Source organism: Ostrea edulis, chromosome 8 (genome assembly GCF_947568905.1).
Source record: "Ostrea edulis chromosome 8, xbOstEdul1.1, whole genome shotgun sequence".
NCBI classification, from domain to species: domain Eukaryota; kingdom Metazoa; phylum Mollusca; class Bivalvia; order Ostreida; family Ostreidae; genus Ostrea; species Ostrea edulis.
In genome coordinates, this window is record NC_079171.1 from 34326695 (window position 1) to 34351421 (window position 24727).

General features: G+C 34.9%; 2 protein-coding genes across 2 annotated transcripts in view; both read right to left on the minus strand.

The window, feature by feature from the left end:
* Positions 1–2974, minus strand: part of LOC130049680 (angiopoietin-4-like) — a 47001-nt gene extending 44027 nt beyond the window's left edge. Inside the window, exon 1 of the mRNA XM_056147582.1 lies at positions 2898–2974. The gene's annotated coding sequence lies outside the window, so the exon portion shown is untranslated. The remainder of the gene's footprint in view (positions 1–2897) is intronic.
* Positions 1165–23477, minus strand: LOC130049681 (delta and Notch-like epidermal growth factor-related receptor). Its single transcript, XM_056147583.1, has 13 exons — positions 23071–23477; positions 13749–13839; positions 12156–12266; positions 11109–11219; positions 10145–10255; positions 9100–9210; positions 8136–8246; positions 7091–7201; positions 6043–6153; positions 4995–5105; positions 3947–4057; positions 2898–3008; positions 1165–1178 (listed from the first exon to the last, which is right to left on the minus strand). The coding sequence occupies exons 1-13, from the start codon at positions 23374–23376 to the stop codon at positions 1165–1167; spliced, it is 1521 nt and encodes a 506-aa protein (XP_056003558.1). The 5' UTR covers positions 23377–23477.
* Between the last annotated feature and the right edge of the window lie 1250 nt (positions 23478–24727).

Here is a 24727-nt window from a genome sequence, read left to right on the forward strand (position 1 = left end):
AGTATGATTACCAAAAGTGGAATTAATGCCAAGTTCATTTAAAATACAGTTGTAATAATGAGCCTTACAAACAAAGACAATATTGTTACTAGCTTTGTCAGCTGGAACCATATAAATAGAGTATTTCAACCAAAGGATAAGCGTATTTTGCATACAAAACGTTTTACCAGGAGTACCTAAAATAAAATATTTTTGGTAACAACTATATCAAAGTTTGTTGAAACTCATCTAGAAATGCTTGAACACAATCACATTCCCACAGTATATATTCTATTGTTTCTTCCTCTCTGTGACAAAACGTACAGATTTTACAATTTACTTTTTTAATTTTAAATAGAAACGAATTTTTTGCTAAAATTCTGTTATTTATTCTGTATTGAAGCCATTGGAATTGGCAGTTTTTAGTTATTTTAAAAGGTAATATATTGACAATTTTCCATTATCTGTTATTGATATCCAAAAGCTGACTCCATCTTATTGTACCTGCAGTCACTGAAGGGATTTTGTTTAAAAATTCATAAATAAAAATTTGACTTTTTACACTTCAGTACATTGTAATTGTTTTTTTTTTCTAATAAAAGGATTTGGTAATCTTTTAAAGTTAGTGTCTGTACCTGACTGCTTAATCCAAGTTTTTATAGCATGAATAATACTTGCATATTCCATTAAGTTAATTTTTACATTTGGATAAGTAGCTATAAAAGTTTCATAGCTAAAAATGTTGAAATCCCTGTACCATCAACTTGTTTGTCAGTAGCTTACCTCAATTCAAAAACTGATAATACCCAGATCGTTCACAGAGCGTGCAAGCCAAGCCTACAAAGTGGCGAGCATTTCGTGGAAGCGTTTCGTGCAAACCGTTCACCGTTCCGTGCAAACCGTTCACCGTTCCGTGCATATCGTTCAGCGTTTCATTTAAAGCGTTCACCGTTCCGTGCAAGAATCGTTTCGTACCGTTTCGTGTACGTACTAAATACCGAAACAATACTACTGATAAGTTAACTGTGACTGAGCTATCGTAAATTCCTCTCATAGCAATTTCCCATGACGTCAGTTGAATATCACGTAGCACTTCATTTTTGGAAAAGAACAAGATGACCTACTGCTTAACAAACGTTCGGGGCATAAATCTTTACATGAGAAATACTGGAAGCAAATGCATAATCAAACTAAACATGCTATAATCCAACAACATATCAAAAGTCATCAGCGAATTACCGAGGTTGTCCACATTCCAATATATACCATACCGTTAATATATAAGACATAACTTTTCAAAAACAAGAGAAAAACATTATTTTGCTGGCTATCGCACATGCACCTGAAATTTAGCACTGTTTATGTACAATAAGATTATTTATGCATATTAGTGTATTTCGGAACGCATCAGTCATTCAGATAAGGGACGATTTCAAAGTCACAATGTAATATGAATATCGCCATCGTGCATACTATGTATAAAAAATGGAGAGTGGTTCGATAGAATGAAGGGATGATATATAAATATTTGTCAAGCATTTGACAAGAAAATATGTTCACGTATACAGCTTATAACATGATAACGTTAGTGAATAACGACAGAATATTATAACACTTTCCCCGAGGTACAACTATAAGGACCTGCACGTTGTGACACACTTTTTCATTGCGACGTAATACGGTTTGAAGTTCACAGAGGTTTACTGATTTTTTCTCGGATAGCCTTAATTGAGCTGCGTTTAACTTCTACAAATAGAGTTTTGCATGAAAGGTGAAGATAATGAACAGTCAATTTCATACGATGAAGATGTAGAGTACATGGAGGATGTTACCGGTCAACAAGGGGTGGGTACTCAACCCCACCCCCACCCCCTGGGTAACAGATCATATCGTTGCTGTTTGCATGAGTTGGTCTCTGTTATGTTTTAAATTAAATTTCTCTTTCGGAGTGAAGAAATTGATAGTTGCTTCTCTTCACTTCATGTAAAGGATATTTTTGTTAGAATAATCTTTGATAAAAGTCAAATTTCGCTTTCACCCCCAAAAGTATTTTCTGCCGTGTAGCGGTAGACTGGTGATTTGTCTGAATTGAACTATGGATAATCCAGCATTGTGCAGTTTTAAAATTTTGTGCCGAATCAAAAGAAACCATTATAGTCTTCTATCACATCGACCACGCACCGGGATGACTGACCAAGTTCCAAATGACCATGCGTGAACGAACGGTTTGAGGGAACATTACCTTTGAGAAAATGAACGGTTTTAGATGAGAATAGATACGCTTTCGTTTGGAAACAGAACGGTTTGGTTTAGGACAGGTTTGATACTGTTCGTTTTCTTTACCTTTCATATGGGAACGAAACGTTTCTAACTTCCAATTCTTCTTTAACTGTCTGTGATGTCAAAAATTTAGTCGTTAATTTATCGTGAGGAATGGTCGTTGAAAGTGTTGAAAAGTCATATGATTTCATACTGTGGATTTATGAAAAGGTTTGTGAATTCATAGCTACTAAAGGTTCCATATATGATATACTCCACTTTTGGCAAATGTCGTGGTGCAAGACGTATGCAGATTCTCCTCCACAGCACCAAATATTTTCGTAAGAAGGAAGGATAGGGGCTTGGTTGAACATTTACTGGATTCAGCAATGTATGTTTGAATGGATTTTTGTGAAGTGTTGGAATCCAGTGTAGATCCTGTAACTCCGCATTCGCGCCATTGTCTGGACTATCGAATGTGTAACACGGAAGCATGCTTTAAAAGAATTTCATTTTTAGAAAGAAAAGTTGCAGTAGAAGTTCGTTTAATGGGTATAAAATTGCAGTTAATGTGTTAAAAATGTTGACATGCTGTTAAGAAATGGTAGCATGTCTTTTGATATGGCAATCATACTAGCACACATAATTAAAATACACACCTTCACACGTTTTGCCTGTGTAACCATCTGTACACTGACATGAGAACGTTGTTGAACCGGATGTGCAATTTCCGTCATGTTTACAGGGAGAAGTGGCGCAGTGATCAGTCTCTGTGAAATAACAAATAAATCAGTAGTGACGATTCCAATTTTATACCTTGAGTAAAACAAGCTTCATTTTTGTCTTGCTTTTTCAACAAAGTAAATTATGTATAACTGATCACTAGAAACGAACTTGTTCTTCTCCTAGTCGTTAACTCATGGTGAGGAAGGGTCGTGAACAATTTTGAAAGTTTATAAGATTTGATTTTATGGATTTGAGAAAAGTTTTGTGAGTGGATTTTTACTGTACGTTCTACAGTTTCCAAGCTCTGTTGATGAGTACAGAATTGCATTAACCTATTTTTAAGAATTGGATGAACACGTTGTATCAATTTGACAGGGAGAAGAGGCGCAGTGATCGGTAACTGTAACAAATAAATCGACCAGTACAATACACCTTCAGTAAAACAAGCTGCACTTTCATACCTTCTTCCTTTATTTCCCTCTCGTAACCCCCCTCTATGAACGGGTACATCTACGCTATGTTCTGTGTCTTCATTGTGTATCATTCCATTAACGTCAAATGACTTAGGTATAGAATCAGAGTGGTGTGCAAAAAATATAATTTTTGAATGACTGATCACTATCGATGAATATTCCCTTCTTTACATTTTTATTTCAAGGAAGTGATTATAATGATGTAGAAAATGAGCTTAATATAACAGTTAGTAAACCAGCAATGTATCCAAGTTTGTAAAAGTTTTAGGGAGTTTAGGAATCCATTATAGGTACAGTGACTGATATGCATTCATCGCATTCATTCATTGAAATTATCAAATGGGTAAAACGGAAGCATGATTTTGAAGAATTGTGGTTTTTTGAGCCAAGTTCGTTTAATGAGTATAGAATTGCAGGAAGTGTCTTATAAATGTTGACATACTGTTAAGAAATAGTAGCATGCATTTTGATATTGGAATCATACTAGCACACATAATTAAAATACACACCTTCACACGTTTTGCCTGTGTAACCATCTGTACACTGACATGAGAACGTTGTTGAACCGGATGTGCAATTTCCGTCATGTTTACAGGGAGAAGTGGCGCAGTGATCAGTCTCTGTGAAATAACAAATAAATCAGTAGTGACGATTCCAATTTTATACCTTGAGTAAAACAAGCTTCATTTTTGTCTTGCTTTTTTAACAAAGTACATTTTGTATAACTGATCACTAGAAACGAACTTGTTCTTCTCCTAGTCGTTAACTCATGGTGAGGAAGTGTCGTGAAAAATTTTGAAAGGTTATAAGATTTGATTTTATGGATTTGAGAAAAGTTTTGTGAGTGGATTTTTACTGTACGTTCTACAATTTCCAACTCTTGTTGATGAGTACAGAATTGCATTAACCTATGTTTAAGAATTGGATGAACACGTTGTATCAATTTGACAGGGAGAAGAGGCACAGTGATCGGTAACTGCAACAAAGAAATCAATAAGTACAATACACCTTCAGTAAAACAAGCTGCACTTTTATGCCTTCTTCCTTTATTTCCCTCTCGTAATCTCCCTCTATTAACGGGAACATCTACGCTATGTTCTGTGTCTTCATTTTGTATACCTCCATTGACGTCAAATGACTTAGGTATTGAATCAGAGTGGTGTGTAGAAATATAATTTTTGAATGACTTATCACTATCGATGAATATTCCCTTCTTTACATTTTTTTTTTAAGGAAGTGTTTATAATGATGTACAAAAGGAGCTTAGTATAACAGTTAGTAAACCAGCAATGTATCCATGTTTGTAAAAGTTTTGGGGAGTTTAAGAATCCGTTATAGGTACAGTGACTGATATGCATTCATCGCATTCATTCATTAAAATTATCAAATGGGTAAAACGGAAGCATGATTTTGAAGAATTGTGGTTTTTTGAGCCAAGTTCGTTTAATGAGTATAGAATTGCAGGACGTGTCTTATAAATGTTGACATGCTGTTAAGAAATAGTAGCATGCATTTTAATATTGGAATCATACTAGCACACATAATTAAAATACACACCTTCACACGTTTTGCCTGTGTAACCATCTGTACACTGACATGAGAACGTTGTTGAACCGGATGTGCAATTTCCGTCATGTTTACAGGGAGAAGTGGCGCAGTGATCAGTCTCTGTGAAATAACAAATAAATCAGTAGTGACGATTCCAATTTTATACCTTGAGTAAACCAAGCTTCATTTTTGTCTTGCTTTTTCAACAAAGTACATTCTGTATAACCGATCACTTGAAACGAGCTTGTTCTTCTTCCAGTCGTTAATTCATGGTGAGGAATGGTCGTGAAAAATTTTGAAAGTTTATAAGATTTGATTTTGTGGATTTGAGAAAAGTTTTGTGAGTGGATTTTTACTGTACGTTCTACAATTTCCAACTCTTGTTGATGAGTACAGAATTGCATTAACCTATGTTTAAGAATTGGATGAACACGTTGTATCAATTTGACAGGGAGAAGAGGCACAGTGATCGGTAACTGCAACAAAGAAATCAATAAGTACAATACACCTTCAGTAAAACAAGCTGCACTTTTATGCCTTCTTCCTTTATTTCCCTCTCGTAATCTCTCTCTATTAACGGGAACATCTACGCTATGTTCTGTGTCTTCATTTTGTATACCTCCATTGACGTCAAATGACTTAGGTATTGAATCAGAGTGGTGTGTAGAAATATAATTTTTGAATGACTTATCACTATCGATGAATATTCCCTTCTTTACATTTTTTTTTGAAGGAAGTGTTTATAATGATGTACAAAAGGAGCTTAGTATAACAGTTAGTAAACCAGCAATGTATCCATGTTTGTAAAAGTTTTAGGGAGTTTAAGAATCCGTTATAGGTACAATGACTGATATGCATTCATCGCATTCATTCATTAAAATTATCAAATGGGTAAAACGGAAGCATGATTTTGAAGAATTGTGGTTTTTTGAGCCAAGTTCGTTTAATGAGTATAGAATTGCAGGACGTGTCTTATAAATGTTGACATGCTGTTAAGAAATAGTAGCATGCATTTTAATATTGGAATCATACTAGCACACATAATTAAAATACACACCTTCACACGTTTTGCCTGTGTAACCATCTGTACACTGACATGAGAACGTTGTTGAACCGGATGTGCAATTTCCGTCATGTTTACAGGGAGAAGTGGCGCAGTGATCAGTCTCTGTGAAATAACAAATAAATCAGTAGTGACGATTCCAATCTTATACCTTGAGTAAAACAAGCTTCATTTTTGTCTTGCTTTTTCAACAAAGTACATTTTGTATAACTGATCACTAGAAACGAACTTGTTCTTCTCCTAGTCGTTAACTCATGGTGAGGAAGTGTCGTGAAAAATTTTGAAAGGTTATAAGATTTGATTTTATGGATTTGAGAAAAGTTTTGTGAGTGGATTTTTACTGTACGTTCTACAATTTCCAACTCTTGTTGATGAGTACAGAATTGCATTAACCTATGTTTAAGAATTGGATGAACACGTTGTATCAATTTGACAGGGAGAAGAGGCACAGTGATCGGTAACTGCAACAAAGAAATCAATAAGTACAATACACCTTCAGTAAAACAAGCTGCACTTTTATGCCTTCTTCCTTTATTTCCCTCTCGTAATCTCCCTCTATTAACGGGAACATCTACGCTATGTTCTGTGTCTTCATTTTGTATACCTCCATTGACGTCAAATGACTTAGGTATTGAATCAGAGTGGTGTGTAGAAATATAATTTTTGAATGACTTATCACTATCGATGAATATTCCCTTCTTTACATTTTTTTTTGAAGGAAGTGTTTATAATGATGTACAAAAGGAGCTTAGTATAACAGTTAGTAAACCAGCAATGTATCCATGTTTGTAAAAGTTTTAGGGAGTTTAAGAATCCGTTATAGGTACAGTGACTGATATGCATTCATCGCATTCATTCATTAAAATTATCAAATGGGTAAAACGGAAGCATGATTTTGAAGAATTGTGGTTTTTTGAGCCAAGTTCGTTTAATGAGTATAGAATTGCAGGACGTGTCTTATAAATGTTGACATGCTGTTAAGAAATAGTAGCATGCATTTTAATATTGGAATCATACTAGCACACATAATTAAAATACACACCTTCACACGTTTTGCCTGTGTAACCATCTGTACACTGACATGAGAACGTTGTTGAACCGGATGTGCAATTTCCGTCATGTTTACAGGGAGAAGTGGCGCAGTGATCAGTCTCTGTGAAATAACAAATAAATCAGTAGTGACGATTCCAATTTTATACCTTGAGTAAAACAAGCTTCATTTTTGTCTTGCTTTTTCAACAAAGTACATTCTGTATAACTGATCACTTGAAACGAGCTTGTTCTTCTTCCAGTCGTTAATTCATGGTGAGGAATGGTCGTGAAAAATTTTGAAAGGTTATAAGATTTGATTTTGTGGATTTGAGAAAAGTTTTGTGAGTGGATTTTTACTGTACGTTCTACAATTTCCAACTCTTGTTGATGAGTACAGAATTGCATTAACCTATGTTTAAGAATTGGATGAACACGTTGTATCAATTTGACAGGGAGAAGAGGCACAGTGATCGGTAACTGCAACAAAGAAATCAATAAGTACAATACACCTTCAGTAAAACAAGCTGCACTTTTATGCCTTCTTCCTTTATTTCCCTCTCGTAATCTCTCTCTATTAACGGGAACATCTACGCTATGTTCTGTGTCTTCATTTTGTATACCTCCATTGACGTCAAATGACTTAGGTATTGAATCAGAGTGGTATGTAGAAATATAATTTTTGAATGACTTATCACTATCGATGAATATTCCTTTCTTTACATTTTTTTCAAGGAAGTGTTTATAATGATGTAGAAAGGGAGCTTAGTATAACAGTTAGTAAACCAGCAATGTATCCAAGTTTGTAAAAGTTTTAGGGAGTTTAGGAATCCATTATGGGTACAGTGACTGATATGCATTCATCGCATTCATTCATTGAAATTATCAAATGGGTAAAACGGAAGCATGATTTTGAAGAATTGTGTTTTTTGAGCCAAGTTCGTTTAATGAGTATAGAATTGCAGGAAGTGTCTTATAAATATTGACATGCTGTTCAGAAATAGTAGCATGCATTTTGATATTGGAATCATACTAGCACACATAATTAAAATACACACCTTCACACGTTTTGCCTGTGTAACCATCTGTACACTGACATGAGAACGTTGTTGAACCGGATGTGCAATTTCCGTCATGTTTACAGGGAGAAGTGGCGCAGTGATCAGTCTCTGTGAAATAACAAATAAATCAGTAGTGACGATTCCAATTTTATACCTTGAGTAAAACAAGCTTCATTTTTGTCTTGCTTTTTCAACAAAGTACATTCTGTATAACTGATCAATAGAAACGAGCTTGTTCTTCTTCCAGTCGTTAATTCATGGTGAAGAATGGTCGTGAAATATTTTGAAAGTTTATAAGATTTGATTTTGTGGATTTGAGAAAAGTTTTGTGAGTGGATTTTTACTGTACGTTCTACAATTTCCAACTCTTGTTGATGAGTACAGAATTGCATTAACCTATGTTTAAGAATTGGATGAACACGTTGTATCAATTTGACAGGGAGAAGAGGCACAGTGATCGGTAACTGCAACAAAGAAATCAATAAGTACAATACACCTTCAGTAAAACAAGATGCACTTTTATGCCTTCTTCCTTTATTTCCCTCTCGTAATCTATCTCTATTAACAGGAACATCTACGCTATGTTCTGTGTCTTCATTTTGTATACCTCCATTGACGTCAAATGACTTAGGTATTGAATCAGAGTGGTGTGTAGAAATATAATTTTTGAATGACTTATCACTATCGATGAATATTCCCTTCTTTACATTTTTTTCAAGGAAGTGTTTATAATGATGTAGAAAGGGAGCTTAGTATAACAGTTAGTAAACCAGCAATGTATCCATGTTTGTAAAAGTTTTAAGGAGTTTATGAATCCATTATGGGTATAGTGACTGATATGCATTCATCGCATTCATTCATTGAAATTATCAAATGGGTAAAACGGAACCATGATTTTGAAGAATAGTAGCATGCATTTTGATATTGGAATCATACTAGCACACATAATTAAAATACACACCTTCACACGTTTTGCCTGTGTAACCATCTGTACACTGACATGAGAACGTTGTTGAACCGGATGTGCAATTTCCGTCATGTTCACAAGGAGAAGTGGCGCAGTGATCAGTCTCTGTGAAATAACAAATAAATCAGTAGTGACGATTCCAATTTTATACCTTGAGTAAACCAAGCTTCATTTTTGTCTTGCTGTTTGAACAAAGTGAATTTTGTATGACTGATCACTAGAAACGAACTTGTTCTTCTTCTAGTCATTAATTTAGGGTGAGGAAGAGTCATGAAAAGTGTTGAAAGTTTATAAGATTTGATTTTGTGGATTTGAGAAAAGTTTTGTGAGTGGATTTTTACTGTACGTTCTACAATTTCCAACTCTTGTTGATGAGTACAGAATTGCATTAACCTATGTTTAAGAATTGGATGAACACGTTGTATCAATTTGACAGGGAGAAGACGCACAGTGATCGGTAACTGCAACAAAGAAATCAATAAGTACAATACACCTTCAGTAAAACAAGCTGCACTTTTATGCCTTCTTCCTTTATTTCCCTCTCGTAATCTCTCTCTATTAACGGGAACATCTACGCTATGTTCTGTGTCTTCATTTTGTATACCTCCATTGACGTCAAATGACTTAGGTATTGAATCAGAGTGGTGTGTAGAAATATAATTTTTGAATGACTTATCACTATCGATGAATATTCCTTTCTTTACATTTTTTTCAAGGAAGTGTTTATAATGATGTAGAAAGGGAGCTTAGTATAACAGTTAGTAAACCAGCAATGTATCCAAGTTTGTAAAAGTTTTAGGGAGTTTAGGAATCCATTATGGGTACAGTGACTGATATGCATTCATCGCATTCATTCATTGAAATTTTCAAATGGGTAAAACGGAAGCATGATTTTGAAGAATTGTGTTTTTTGAGCCAAGTTCGTTTAATGAGTATAGAATTGCAGGAAGTGTCTTATAAATATTGACATGCTGTTCAGAAATAGTAGCATGCATTTTGATATTGGAATCATACTAGCACACATAATTAAAATACACACCTTCACACGTTTTGCCTGTGTAACCATCTGTACACTGACATGAGAACGTTGTTGAACCGGATGTGCAATTTCCGTCATGTTTACAGGGAGAAGTGGCGCAGTGATCAGTCTCTGTGAAATAACAAATAAATCAGTAGTGACGATTCCAATTTTATACCTTGAGTAAAACAAGCTTCATTTTTGTCTTGCTTTTTCAACAAAGTACATTCTGTATAACTGATCACTAGAAACGAGCTTGTTCTTCTTCCAGTCGTTAATTCATGGTGAAGAATGGTCGTGAACAATTTTGAAAGTTTATAAGATTTGATTTTGTGGATTTGAGAAAAGTTTTGTGAGTGGATTTTTACTGTACGTTCTACAATTTCCAACTCTTGTTGATGAGTACAGAATTGCATTAACCTATGTTTAAGAATTGGATGAACACGTTGTATCAATTTGACAGGGAGAAGAGGCACAGTGATCGGTAACTGCAACAAAGAAATCAATAAGTACAATACAACTTCAGTAAAACAAGCTGCACTTTTATGCCTTCTTCCTTTATTTCCCTCTCGTAATCTATCTCTATTAACGGGAACATCTACGCTATGTTCTGTGTCTTCATTTTGTATACCTCCATTGACGTCAAATGACTTAGGTATTGAATCAGAGTGGTGTGTAGAAATATAATTTTTGAATGACTTATCACTATCGATGAATATTCCCTTCTTTACATTTTTTTCAAGGAAGTGTTTATAATGATGTAGAAAGGGAGCTTAGTATAACAGTTAGTAAACCAGCAATGTATCCATGTTTGTAAAAGTTTTAGGGAGTTTAGGAATCCATTATGGGTATAGTGACTGATATGCATTCATCGCATTCATTCATTGAAATTATCAAATGGGTAAAACGGAACCATGATTTTGAAGAATAGTAGCATGCATTTTGATATTGGAATCATACTAGCACACATAATTAAAATACACACCTTCACACGTTTTGCCTGTGTAACCATCTGTACACTGACATGAGAACGTTGTTGAACCGGATGTGCAATTTCCGTCATGTTCACAAGGAGAAGTGGCGCAGTGATCAGTCTCTGTGAAATAACAAATAAATCAGTAGTGACGATTCCAATTTTATACCTTGAGTAAACCAAGCTTCATTTTTGTCTTGCTGTTTGAACAAAGTGAATTTTGTATGACTGATCACTAGAAACGAACTTGTTCTTCTTCTAGTCATTAATTTAGGGTGAGGAAGGGTCATGAAAAGTGTTGAAAGGTCATAAGATTTGAGTTTATGGATTTGAGAAAAGTTTTGTGACTGAATTTTTTTCTGTAAGTTCTACAATTTCCAAGTTCTGTTGATGAGTACAGAATTGCATTAACTCATTTTTAAGAATTGGATGTACGCATTGCATCAATTTGACAGGGAGAAGAGGCACAGTGATCGGTAACTGCAACAAAGAAATCAATCAGTACAATACACCTTCAGTAAAACAAGCTGCACTTTTATGACTTCTTCCTTTATTTCCCTCTCCTAGCGCCCCTCTATCAACGGGTACATCTACGCTATGTTCTGTGTCTTCATTGTGTATCCCTCCATTAACGTCAAATGACTTAGGTATAGAATCAGAGTGGTGTGTAAAAAATAAAAATTTTGAATGACTGATCACTATCGATGAATATTCCCTTCTTTACATTTTTTTTTCAAGGAAGTGTTTATAATGATGTACAAAAGGAGCTTAGTATTGTCTGTTTTGTAAGGGGGTTGGAATATATTCCACCTCTGGTGTTCAGGGTCCGTGTTTGCCCAACTATTTATTTTGTATTTCTTATAGGAGTTATGGGTTCGATCACTGTTCGTTATCTTCACCTTTGATATTGGATTACCAAACATGGAATTTCTGCCAAAATCATTTTATGAGTACTGAATCACAGTAACTGACTGTTAACAATGTTGATATGCTGTTAAGACATAGTGGTAGGCTTCTGAAGATCACAATAATGCTAGCACACATTGATGAAACACATACCATTACACGTGTTTCCGATAAAGCCCTCTGCACACTGACATGAGAACGTTGTTTCATTGGATGTACAATATCCGCCATGTTGACAAGGAAAAGTGGCACAGTGATCACCAACTGCAAGAAAGAACCTGAATCAGTGCTTATAGGTGCATTTCTGTGTCTTGTTCCTTTATTCTCATTTCTTGTTTTCACCTTATAAATATCCCTCTATTGCCGGTTAAATCTGTTGTGTGCTCTAGATTTTTCATTGCGTATGAATCACTCTCCATGAAGAAGAAAAATTGAATTTCTACATCTATGATTTTTGTTTTTTGGGATTTGTCCTATTCCATGTAAGGACAATTGTACTTTTGTACATGAAATATAAATATAACGAACAGTGATCAATATCATAACTCCTATAAGCAATGTAAAATGGAGAGTTGGGCAACCGCGAACCCCCTGGATATATCAGAGGTGGGATCAGGTGCCTAGGAGGATAATGCATCCCCTTCATCAATTATGAAGCGTCGAACTATATACATCAATGTAAGCTCCAGAGTAATGTAGTTTCGTTCCTGAGCATTGATTGAAATACTTTATATACACTATTCTTCACGTGGGGATTCAGGTTAGAATCGTTCCCTAGTAACCCTTGCTTGTGGTAATAGGCGACGGAATTGGGTGGTTTTTCAAATGAGACCACAAAAAACGAGATCCCATGCCAAAACAGGTGCGATACTGTAAATATCCCCCTCTTTAAAGGTTGTAAGCACCGACCATAGCCCTAAATTCACCCCTTCACCGTCACTGGTGAGATATCCATAGGGATGAAAAATTCTCGAAAGGGACGTTAAAGAATATACAATCAACCAATCGTTGTATACACTATTTAGATTTCATTACGAAAAAGTGAATATAACAAACATTAATCAATCCCATAAAATGTTCCTATCATGAATACAAAATGAATAATTGGGCAAACAAGGGCCCCTTGGTATATTAGAGGTTGGATCAGGTGCGTGAGATGAGTAAGAATCCCGTATGAACCTTGGTCGTGTTAAACCTAAAACGTATTGATAGGAAGTGTCTAGTCTTTTGTCAAAGATTATCAAAGAAGAAATGAAAAAGAATTACCGGTTATCATATTGGTTGTTCATTATTATATAATCATATTAAGCGTTGCAATAAAGGCTTTTATATATATATATATATATAAAAAAGATACCACATTTCATATTCGTTTTCCACTGCCCGTTTGGTGCACAAACAAACATCCGTGAACCAGACTGAGTACAATTTTGGTAACAGTCAAGTTTCATGAATCTTTGAATCCCAATTCCTTCCCATCTACCGACGCTGCTCAAATTCACTCCCCACTGGGATGGAATGCCGCAATCTGATGACAATGAAAATACGGTAAAATTAGCGTGTTTTGAGTGGGTCTATATTTGGTGGTTAACAATTTTATTCCTTTGTCGTCGTTTAAATACTTCACTCTAATTTGTATGATCTTGGTGATTGGCATTCAGGGGCACACGTGCTTATATTGAAAAGTAACGAGAAAAGGAACACTACTTCGTAAAGTATGATGAAAAGGTAAACATAGTTCATTACCTGATAAAACGCATTCAAACTTGCCCATTGGTAAGGGTTTGCATTTTTCATTGATGGAACAATTTGATGCCGAACAAGAAGATATAATATCCTGCAATAGGAATGAAACAGATGTAAACAACTTTCACTTCAAAAACATCAATTCAAGATTGAGATACTTTCTAGTAGGTTTCATTGAACAGATTTCCAACAAATACAGTTAAACTTGTCTTAGCGGCCACTTGAAATCAGCGGCCACACCCGGACAACGGTCACTCCCGAACAACAGCCACTCTCAATTCCTTCCGATGATTTTTCCTTTGTACTTATACTGGAATAAACGGCCACGTGTTTAGCGTGGCCAATGGCCACTCAAATCCCCACCCAAGACGCTAATTGCACTGTAATAGGTGACCAACGACGCGGTTTTATCACGTGACATTTTACATGAATTAATCAACTTTGACGATAGCTGACTGTTTTGAAAACACAAATTCGCTTGGGTAATTAAATAATGATCAGTTTACCTGAAGCTATTATTCAAATTTGTGTTCAAATTAAATATTTCGTACTCTGTTATCGTTGTTTGTCATTTTTAACACATTGTTGAAATTGCTTCGCCGAATGTAAAACCGAAAGTTTTACCTTTCTTAAAAAATCAAAGTGATTGATCTGGATAAAAAAGTATATTTTCTCGCAAGATTACACTAGAATTAAGTGTTTACAAGGCTCAGATAAACAACGTTTTGAAAAGAAAAGCTGAATATCTTTTGAAAATATTGTGGATACAGAAAGAAAACGGCTACGACACATTACGGGAAATGGATGTACATATGTATGATCAACATTTTTATGAAATTCACCTTAATTTACTCTGTGAAGTGTAATGAAGTTTATAACTTGTTCATATATTGATTGACTGTCATAAGTGGCCACTTTTGAAACTTCCCTAAGGTGGGCTTTTAAAACAATCTTGACTGTATTGATATGTGAAAGGTAAAACACGTACTCTTGATTGAATGTTCAAAACTAACAACCAATAGCGGTACATATTTCCATGAACTGCCTAATGACCTTTACTTACTATTCCTAAGAATCACAGTGAAGATTTAGTGGATTATTACGCGTCTGCCCTTCTTTATTGTAGGTAGCTGTGAACATGTAATGGACAAACGACTGAGGAAACCGTGGATTTGACCTATTTCAATGTTTAAAATGAAGTGTGTACATATGATACCAAAGTTAGGATGATTATACATTACTGCTGTTAATGGTAAAAGCGAGGAGAATCTGTCGTGTTATCTATTTATTGTTTTCTATCTATAACAATAGTGTGGATATCTATCTATAACTGTAGCGTGGATATCTGTCTATAACTGTAGTGTGGATATCTGTCTATAACTGTAGCGTGGATATCTATCTATAACTGTAGCGTTGATATTTGTCTATAACTGTAGTGTGGATATCTCTCTATAACTGTAGCATGGCTATCTGTCTATAATTGCAGTGTGGATATATGTCTAAAACTGTAGTGTGGATATCCGTCTATATATGTAGTGTTGATATATGTCTATAACTGTAGCATGGCTATCTGTCTATAATTGTAGTGTGGATATATATCTATAACTGTAGTGTGGATATCCGTCTATATCTGTAGTGTGTATATCTACCTATAACTGTAGCATGGATATCTATCTATAACTGTAGCGTGGATATCTCTCTATAACTGTAGCATGGCTATATGTCTATAACTGTAGCGTGGATATCTATCTATAACTGTAGTGTGGATACCTATATACAACTGTAGTGTGGATATCTGTCTATAACTGTAGTGTGGATATCTGTCTATCACTGTAGTCTGGCTGTCTATTACTGTAGTGTGAATATCTGTTTACAACGATAGTGTGGATATCGGTCTATAAGTTTAGCGTGTATATCTGTCTATAAATGTAGTGTGGATATCTATCTACAACTGTAGTGTAGATATCTGTCTATAACTGTAGTGTGGATACATGTCTATAACTGTAATGTAGATATTTGTTTCCCTTTGTAGTGTGGATATCCATATATAACTGTAGTGTGGATATCTGTCTATAAATGTAGTGTTGATATCTGTCTATAACAGTAGTAAGGATATATGTCTATACCTGTATTGTGGATATTTGTCTATAGCTGTAGTGTGGATATATGTCTATATATGTAGTGTGGATATATGTCTGTAACTGTAGTGTTGATATCCATCTATAACTGTAGTGAATATATCTGTTTATAACTGTATCGTGGATATATGTTTATAACTCTAGAGTGGATATCTGTCTATAACTGTAGTGTGTCTGTCTATTACTGTTATGTGCATATCTGTCTATAACTGCATTGTATATATATATATATATATATATATATATATATATATATATATATATATATATATATATAACTGTAGTGTGGATATCTGTCTATAACTGTAGTGTAGTTATATATCTATAACTGTAGTATGGATATATGTCTATAATTGTTATGTGGAAAAATATCTATAACTGTGGTGGAGATATCTGTCTATAACTGTAGTATGGATATATGTCTCTGTCTGTAGTGTGGATATATGTATATAAATGTAATTTGGATATCTGTGTATAACTGTAGTGTGAATATCTATCTATAACTGTAATGGGGATATCTGTCTATAGCTGTAGTGTGGATATATATTTTTAAATGTAGTGTGGATATCTTTCCATAAATGTAGTGTGTATATCTGTCTATAACTCAAGTGTAGATTTTTTTTTCTATAACTGTATTGTGCATATCTGTCTATAACTGTAACGTGAATATTTGTCCATAACTGTAGTGTGAATATCTATCTATAACTGTAGTGTGGATATCTAACTATAACTGTAGCGTGGATATATCTCTATAACTGTAGCATGGATATCTGTCTATAACTATAGTGTGGATATCTGTCTATAACTGTAATGTAGATATCTCTTTCTCTCTGTATTGGGGAAATCTTTCTATAGCTGTGGTGTGGATATCTGTCTATAACTGTAGTGTAGAAATATATCTATAAATGTAGTGGATATATCTATTTATAGCTGTGGTGTTGCTATATGTCTATAACTGTAGTGTAGATATCTGTCTAAAACTGTAGTGTAAATATCTGTCTATAATTGTGGTGTGCATATCTGTCTATAACTGTAGTATGGATATCTGTCTATAACTGTAGTCTGGATATATATGTATAAGTGTAATGTGGATATATGTATACAACTGTAGTGAAGATATCTGTGTATAACTGTGGTACGGATATATGTCCAAACATGTAGTGCTGCTATCTATCTATAACTGTAGTGTGTATATCTGTCTAAAACTTAAGTGTGGACACCTGTCTATAGCTGTAGTTTTGAAATATATCTATAACTGTAGTGGATATATATATTTATAGCTGTAGTATGGATACCTGTTTATAGTTGTAGTTTTGAAATATATATGTAACTGTGGTGGAGATATCTGTCTATAACTGTAGTGTATATATCTGTCTCTGTCTGTAGTATGGATATCTTTCTATAACTGTATTGTTGATATCTGTCTATAACTGTAGTCTGGAAATTTATCTATAACTGTAGTGGTGATATATGTATATAAAGGTAGTGTGGATATCTATCTATAACTGCAATGTGGATATCTGTCTATAACTGTAGTGTGGATATCTGCCTATGAGTGTAGTGTGGATATCTGTCTATAACTGTAGTGTGGATATCTATCTATAACTGCAATGTGGATATCTGTCTATAACTGTAGTGTGGATATCTGTCTATAACTGTAGTGTTGATATCTGTCTATAACTGAAGTGTGGAGATCTGTATATAACTGTAGTGTGAATATCTGTCTATAACTGTAATGTGAATATCTATGTATAACTGTAGTGTGGATATCTGTGCATAACTGTAGTGTTGATATTTGTCTATAACTAGAATGTTGATATTTGTCTCTCTCTGTAGTGGGGACATATGTATATAACTGTAGTGTGGATATCTATTTAAAACTGTGACGGAGATATCTGTCTATAATTTTAGTGTGGATATCTGTCTCTATCTGTAGTGTTGATATATATCTATAATTGTAGTGTGGGTATCTGTCTATAACTGTTGTGTGTATATCTGTCTATAACTGTGGTGTGGTTATATGTCAATAATTGTAGTGTGGATATCTGTCTATAACTGTTGTGTGAATATTTGTCTTTATCTGTAGTGTTTATATCTATTATTGACTGTAGCGTGGATATTTATATATAACTGTAGTGTAGATATCTGTCTATAGATGTAGTGTAGATATATGTCTATAACTGTAGTGTGGATATCTGTCCAAAACTGTAGTGTTGATATCTATGTATAATTATAGTGTGGATATATATCAATAACTGTTGTGTGGATATATGTCTTTATCTGTAGAAGAAAGGCCGTTAGTCTCAAGGATTACAGATTTGTTGATATTTGATTCTCTCTGTAGTGTGGATATCTATCTATAACTGTATTGGGGAAATCTTTCTATAACTGTAGTGTGGATATATATATATATATATAACTGTAGTGTGGATATCTGTCTATAACGGTAGTGTTGATATTTATTTATAACTATAGCGTGGATATCTGTCTATAACTAGTGTGTCTGTCTATAACTGTAGTGTGGATATATGTCTATAACTGTAGCATGGATATCTATCTATAACTATAGTATGGATATCTATCTACAACTGTAGTGTGGATATATATCTTTAACTGTAGTGAGGATATATATCTATACCTGTAATGTGGATAGTTCACCACACCCTGAAATAGTGTCTCAAATCAGTACGAATTGATTTAATCGTAAAAAATATGCATATATAAGACATGTATATATCTCAATTAGGCAGAAAATATTCACATATGGATAAGAACATGATTTTCAAAATATTATTTCAACACATTAATAAAACACTCTGGTGGATTTGAACTAGAGATCTGCGGTTCACCAGCCTAATGCTTTATCCATTGAGCTACGATGATAGACAAACAAAGGGATCGATACAAATAATTCCACGAAACATTTAAATCGCTATCATCTGATATGGTGTCATACAGAGTATAACCTCTAGTGTAGTGAGCTACCTTAAACTATGATTTGGGAGTTCTAATCCGGAACGGCGACATTTCAGCAATGTATCGGTTTTGGGTCTAAGACATTTCCAGTTTTGATATATCATTTCAAACTCAATTATGATGCATAAACCTCACTTGATCTCATCAATGTTAGAGTTTGATTGATAATTTATGCATTACTGATAGAACAATTAAGATATTTCAGGCTGGTTTAGGAATCTTAATTAAACGATTAGATTACCCTGGTTTGCAATTCTTTACTTAAGCATTTTAACATTCGACGGTCCTAAATTAGAATATTTGAGCCCTGTTTAGAAACCAGCATATGCACTAAAACGTAGTTGTTGTCGAACATAATGGGTAATAAATTGCAATTGCTGTGCGTAGCAAATTAGTGTTTTTATTACTTTACATTAATTGAGTAACCATAAGATTAGATCCTCAGTACTTAGTAGACATCACAATTTCGACACGCTATGTTCCATGCTATTATAAAAAAAACCCTGAAAATAACGAACAATGATAAATCTCCTAAATAACATAAAGAATACAGAATTGAAAGAAAATTAAACTGCAAACCTCTAGCAACAACAAGTGGGGTCAGGTGCTTAGGAAAAGTAAGCAATTCCCACTGGTGGGATCAGGTGCTTAGGAAAAGTAAGCAATTCCCACTGGTGGGATCAGGTGCCTAGGAAAAGTAAGCCATCCCCACTGATGGGATCAGGTGTCTAGGAAAAGTAAGCAATATCCGCTTATGGGATCAGGTGCTTAGGAAAAGTAAGCAATTCCCACTGGTGGGATCAGGTGCCTAGGAAAAGTAAGTAATCCCCACTGGTGGGATCAGGTCCTTACGAAAAGTAAGCAATCCCCACTGGTGGGATCATGTCCCTAAGAAAAGTAAGCAATCCCCACTGGTGGGATCAGGTGCTTAGGAAAAGTAAACAATCCCCACTGGTGGGATCAGGTGCCTAGGAAAAGTAAGCCATCCCCACTGATGAGATCAGGTGTTTAGGAAAAGTAAGCCATCCCCGCTGTTGGGATCAGGTGCCTAGGACAAGTAAGCCATCCCCACTGGTGGGATCAGGTGCCTAGGAAAAGTAAGTCATCCCCACTGGTGGGATCAGGTGCCTAGGAAAAGTAAGCAATCCCCACTGATGGGATCAGGTGCCTACGAAAAGTAAGCGATCCCCGCTGATTGGATCAGGTGCCTAGGAAAAGTAAGCAATATCCACTGGTGTGATCAGGTGCTTAAGAAAAGTAAGCAATCCCCACTGGCGGGATCAGGTGCCTAGGAAAAGTAAGCAATCCCCAATGATCGGTCATGCCCGTCGTAAACCCTATATTTATACAATCCGGAAAACGATCCAAAACGTAAAGTATATATCAACGGGTTCCGCAAAATCGAACTCAGAATGTTCCCCTACGATGTGAATGATTGCTAGTTGAGCACTGCTATTTTAGAAATGAATTCATTTTTTTTTAAAGAAAATACATGAGGGTATATACTACAACGCTTCACGGCAGCGTACTTCGTATAATGGGGGAAACGTTGCTGTCCATACCCTCATGTACTTTCAAACATGAAATTTATTCTTAAACCCTATTATTTTATTTTCTGTATGAACATTATATGCCGTTAAAATAATCGTGCTTTATTTGTTATTCACATTCATGAGGAAATGGCTATCATTTCAATTAGTGAAAACATAGAAGATAAAATATAGGGAATATATATAAGAATATTGATATATATATATATATATATATATATATATATATATATATATATATATATATATATATATAAGACTATTGAAGACTATATAAAGGCTTTTAATGAATTTTTATCACTTGGATATTTTTTTTACCTTTACATGTCATTATAGTAAACAGTAGCAGATCAAATTCAAAGATTCCTCTAATATCTATCGGATGAAATCGAAATTTGAATGAACCATCGATATTTGAGAGAAATTTAAGCCTTGTTTACTAGTGAAAATCGCTTAGTGTTACTTAACAAAGTATCTCCATGGTGATTGAAACCGCGTTATATGTCCGGTATGCTTACATTAAATGAAGCAATATTAGATTGATTTCTGTCCCTTATCTTCATCAATACGATATTGACCACTGACCGTTATCTTCATCAATGAAAGGTGATGACAACGAACCATGATCAATCTCATAACTCATATAAGCTAATCAAAATAGAAAGCTGGACAAAGACGGAACCCTGGATACACCAGAGGTGGGATCAGGTGCCTAGGAGGAGTAAGCATCCCCTGTCGACCGGTCACACACACCGTGAAACCTATAACTTGGACAGGTAAACGGAGTTATCCGTAGTGAAAATCAGTGTTCCAAGAACGGCATAACAATCGATATGAGAGTGATCACTATTCTTTATTTTCATCATTTTCATGCGGTTGATTGCATCGAGGAAGTTTTAGTTGGGTTAATAGATAGGGACCATTAAGTTTCATTGCTCTGTTTCTGTATCCAAAATTTAACATGTTTCATCTGCAATTATTTCACACTGTGGACAAAATATGTACATCAGGTGTCAAAGAACGGAACATTTGATATAAATCGAATCCGTATTCTAATGTATTTTTTCTGTTGAAATATTTTCACGCATGTGTGATCTGATGTTTTGAAAAATAATTTTTGCGCAAACCAACTTACTCAATCAATTATACACAGAAATAATTGTGAAGCGCGTAGCAATATAGAGAGAAGATGGAGGGGGCTTGCCCCTTCTCACAACATCAAACTTTTTCTGGTATCATTACATCTAAAGTTTGTTATTTTTACAAGGAAAGCTTGATATATATAGGTGCCCCTTTCTAAATAGTGGTACTGGTTTATATTCGAATTGTAAAAATAATTCAGGAACAGATGGAGCAACCTCTTGCCCCTTCACAAACTAGGATTAAGAGCTTTGGGTTTTGTAATATTTGTTTGTCTTTGCTTGTCAAAAATTTTCAGACAATTATGGATCTAACTTTTCCGGTTGCTCTTTATCATCACATGATTGCAGTGTGCTTTTATTTCCAGTTGTATGTTTATCTATTTTGAAGAGTACTCCTGACATTTTTTGTATTAATTTTATGGTATCTGGGACATAATTAAACATCAAATACAGCTACTACCCTCTCCCTCGTCCCTTTCATTTGAAGAAATGCATATTCTAAGTGTACTCCTTGGAATCAAAGAAACTAAACACTGTTATTATTAGAGATATGATACAACCCCGATAGAACTCAGTCCATAAAAATAGTTTAGTATTGTAAACTTCACTTTACTATATTTCTTAATACTATATAATCTTATGCTTAGGAACGCATCAGTAAGCACATCCCAAACTTCCGGAGTACAGGTAGTAACTGTAAAAATATAACCCACTTTTCCCCAAAATATTTGTTTAATTCGGGTTCTACGAGGCAGGTGAACCTCCCCGGGGGGGGGGGGGGGGGGGGGCTCCCTGTACATGAATCATCGGACACATCTAAATTGAATAAATAATCATGCATCCATCACAAAATCGTATATGACCCATGAAATAATCGATATTTGCCGAACAGTATCACTTTTGGAAAGTATTGTGCGCATGCGTCGACTACGATCAAACATAGTCACCGTATTATTATTTTCTCATTGTGATATTTGATCTGAAAAAGGAAGCACAATTCAGATGATCACTGTTATGTGTTCCATGACTGTGCATACCATAACTGGATATGCCAGTTGAGAGGGGAAACGAATTACCATCGATCAAGACGAAGCTGAGATACAGTATAGTTACATATGTACATATACTCAAAGCTTTAAGCAATTGACGTATCATTCAAACGCTAAATGAGAAATTTGCAATTAAAAAAACCCGATTTAGACTTCCTCTGTTTCATTTATCAAAACCAGTTATTTCACGATTCTACCAAACTGCTATTTCGACAGTTACCATTCGTAGTAAAGCATATGCGGCACAAAATCTCTGCTGATAAAAATTACCTGAACAGTTTCCATGTTTGAGAACGTATGAAATACAGTCAGCGGTTGAATTCTGTCAAGTCAGAAGTTTTACCTGGTTTAAACCATCTCGCAGTAAAAAATATTAAAGTTCATCAAAGTGAACTGACAAATTTTGGCCAGCTAAGAAAACAAAATCTGCCCTTGAACCTGACTAACAATTATAACATCATACTCACAATATCCCAGTCCTCCCGTTCACTGTAGATCCACCCCGGACTTTCCAAAAGTCTGTCATTGGCCAAAGATTTGTTCTCATAGTTTATTTCACAGAAATTTACTCCTTTGTAATAATTCACGGATTTGCATCGTGTTGTTCTCAAACACTCCTCAGCACAGTCTAAAATACTGAAGTCAACAAAAGAAGTTATCACCTTTCTATCCAGTCTGTGTCCATATTGTAACTTTGAGTAGCTATCCTGTAAACGAGCGTCGCAGTAGACGATGATACTCATAACAAGTACCAGGGTCTGTTTCCTTGCCATTTAGAAGTTGTTGTGTGCTAGTTTGTACAATACATCAGAAAACAGTTTGGTTGTACAACACCTGGAGGAGTTTGGTTGTACAACACCTGGAGGAGTCTCGCTGTACAACACCTGGAGGAGTCTGGCTGTACAACACCTGGAGAAGTTTGAGTTAATGCTGTTACACTTTCTCGATGCAATATATGTATGTCCGTGGTATGATGGAACGATACATTAGCGTATCTGCAATGCATTGATACATATCATTACCTAGAAACACGATTGCGTAAGTGATTTTTATTACTTGCGTTTCCATGAAAAGAAAACAATGATTCTTCGGAGTAGTTTTTTTTATTGATGTATTATTAATTCAGTCACCACCGATCAGATGAATTTCTATCGTGAATTGACTGAAATGGGTTTATATCGATATGTATCAATAGATACCTTTAACTTCAAGTTCCGTCATTTCGTTACATATTGATTTTAACAACGTTAGAGCCAATATTATTTTTAAAGCCTTCGATTATCAACATATTTGCAACTTTTACTGGTTCACATAGTCCGGGTCCACAATTGCACGTTGACCTGACTTCAACCAATGTTTCAATACAGGGACGAATCAGTAAGGTGATAAAGGTCGCACGTTTAATTCAGATACGCAGCTGAGTTAAGGCTACCCGAGAAAAATCACAGTGCTATTATGAATGTACCTCAGTGCACTTCGCACCATATGACGTCACAATGAACAAGTACGTCACAGCGTACATGTTCTGATAGTTTTATCGCGGGGAAAGTGTCATGATATTGTGTCGTTATTCACTACTGTTATCAAGTGATAAGCAGTATACGTGAAAATATATCTTGTCATATTAATATATATATAATATATATATTATTCCTTTATAATATCAAATCATTCTCCGTTTTTAATGTATAGTATGCACAAAGGTGATATTCATATTATATTATGGCCTTGAAATCGCCCCTAATCTGAATGGCTGGTGCGTTTAAAAATTCCCTCATGTACAAAAATTATCTCATATTACAGAAACTGCGGCAAAGTTCATGTTCAATTGCTATAAAAAAACAGTATAAATTTTTCTGTCTTGTATATTAACGGTACGATATATATAAGAATGTGGACATTTCCGATAATTTGCTGATGACTGTTGATATATTGTTAAATCACAGCATGGTTAGTTTGAATATGCAATTGCTCCCAACACTTTTCATGTTAAGGATTTTCATTTTGTCTGAGTATATCAATAAAAATTCAGCTGGTTACCCGCATAAACTTGAACTTTTGTTTACAAGTAGGGCCTCTTGCTGTTTTCCAACAATAAAGTGTTACGTGATATTTAAGTGACGT

What these genes read in the sequence shown, in the direction of transcription:
- LOC130049681 (XM_056147583.1), bottom strand. Translation starts at nt 23,376, where the DNA reads ATGGCAAGGAAACAGACCCTGGTACTTGTTATGAGTATCATCGTCTAC. An exon ending in AACGGGAGGACTGGGATATT is followed by an intron (nt 13,840 to 23,070) that starts GTGAGTATGATG and finishes TTCCTATTGCAG; the next exon opens with GATATTATATCTTCTTGTTC. An exon ending in CACAGGCAAAACGTGTGAAG is followed by an intron (nt 3,009 to 3,946) that starts GTGTGTATTTTA and finishes GTTATTTCACAG; the next exon opens with AGACTGATCACTGCGCCACT.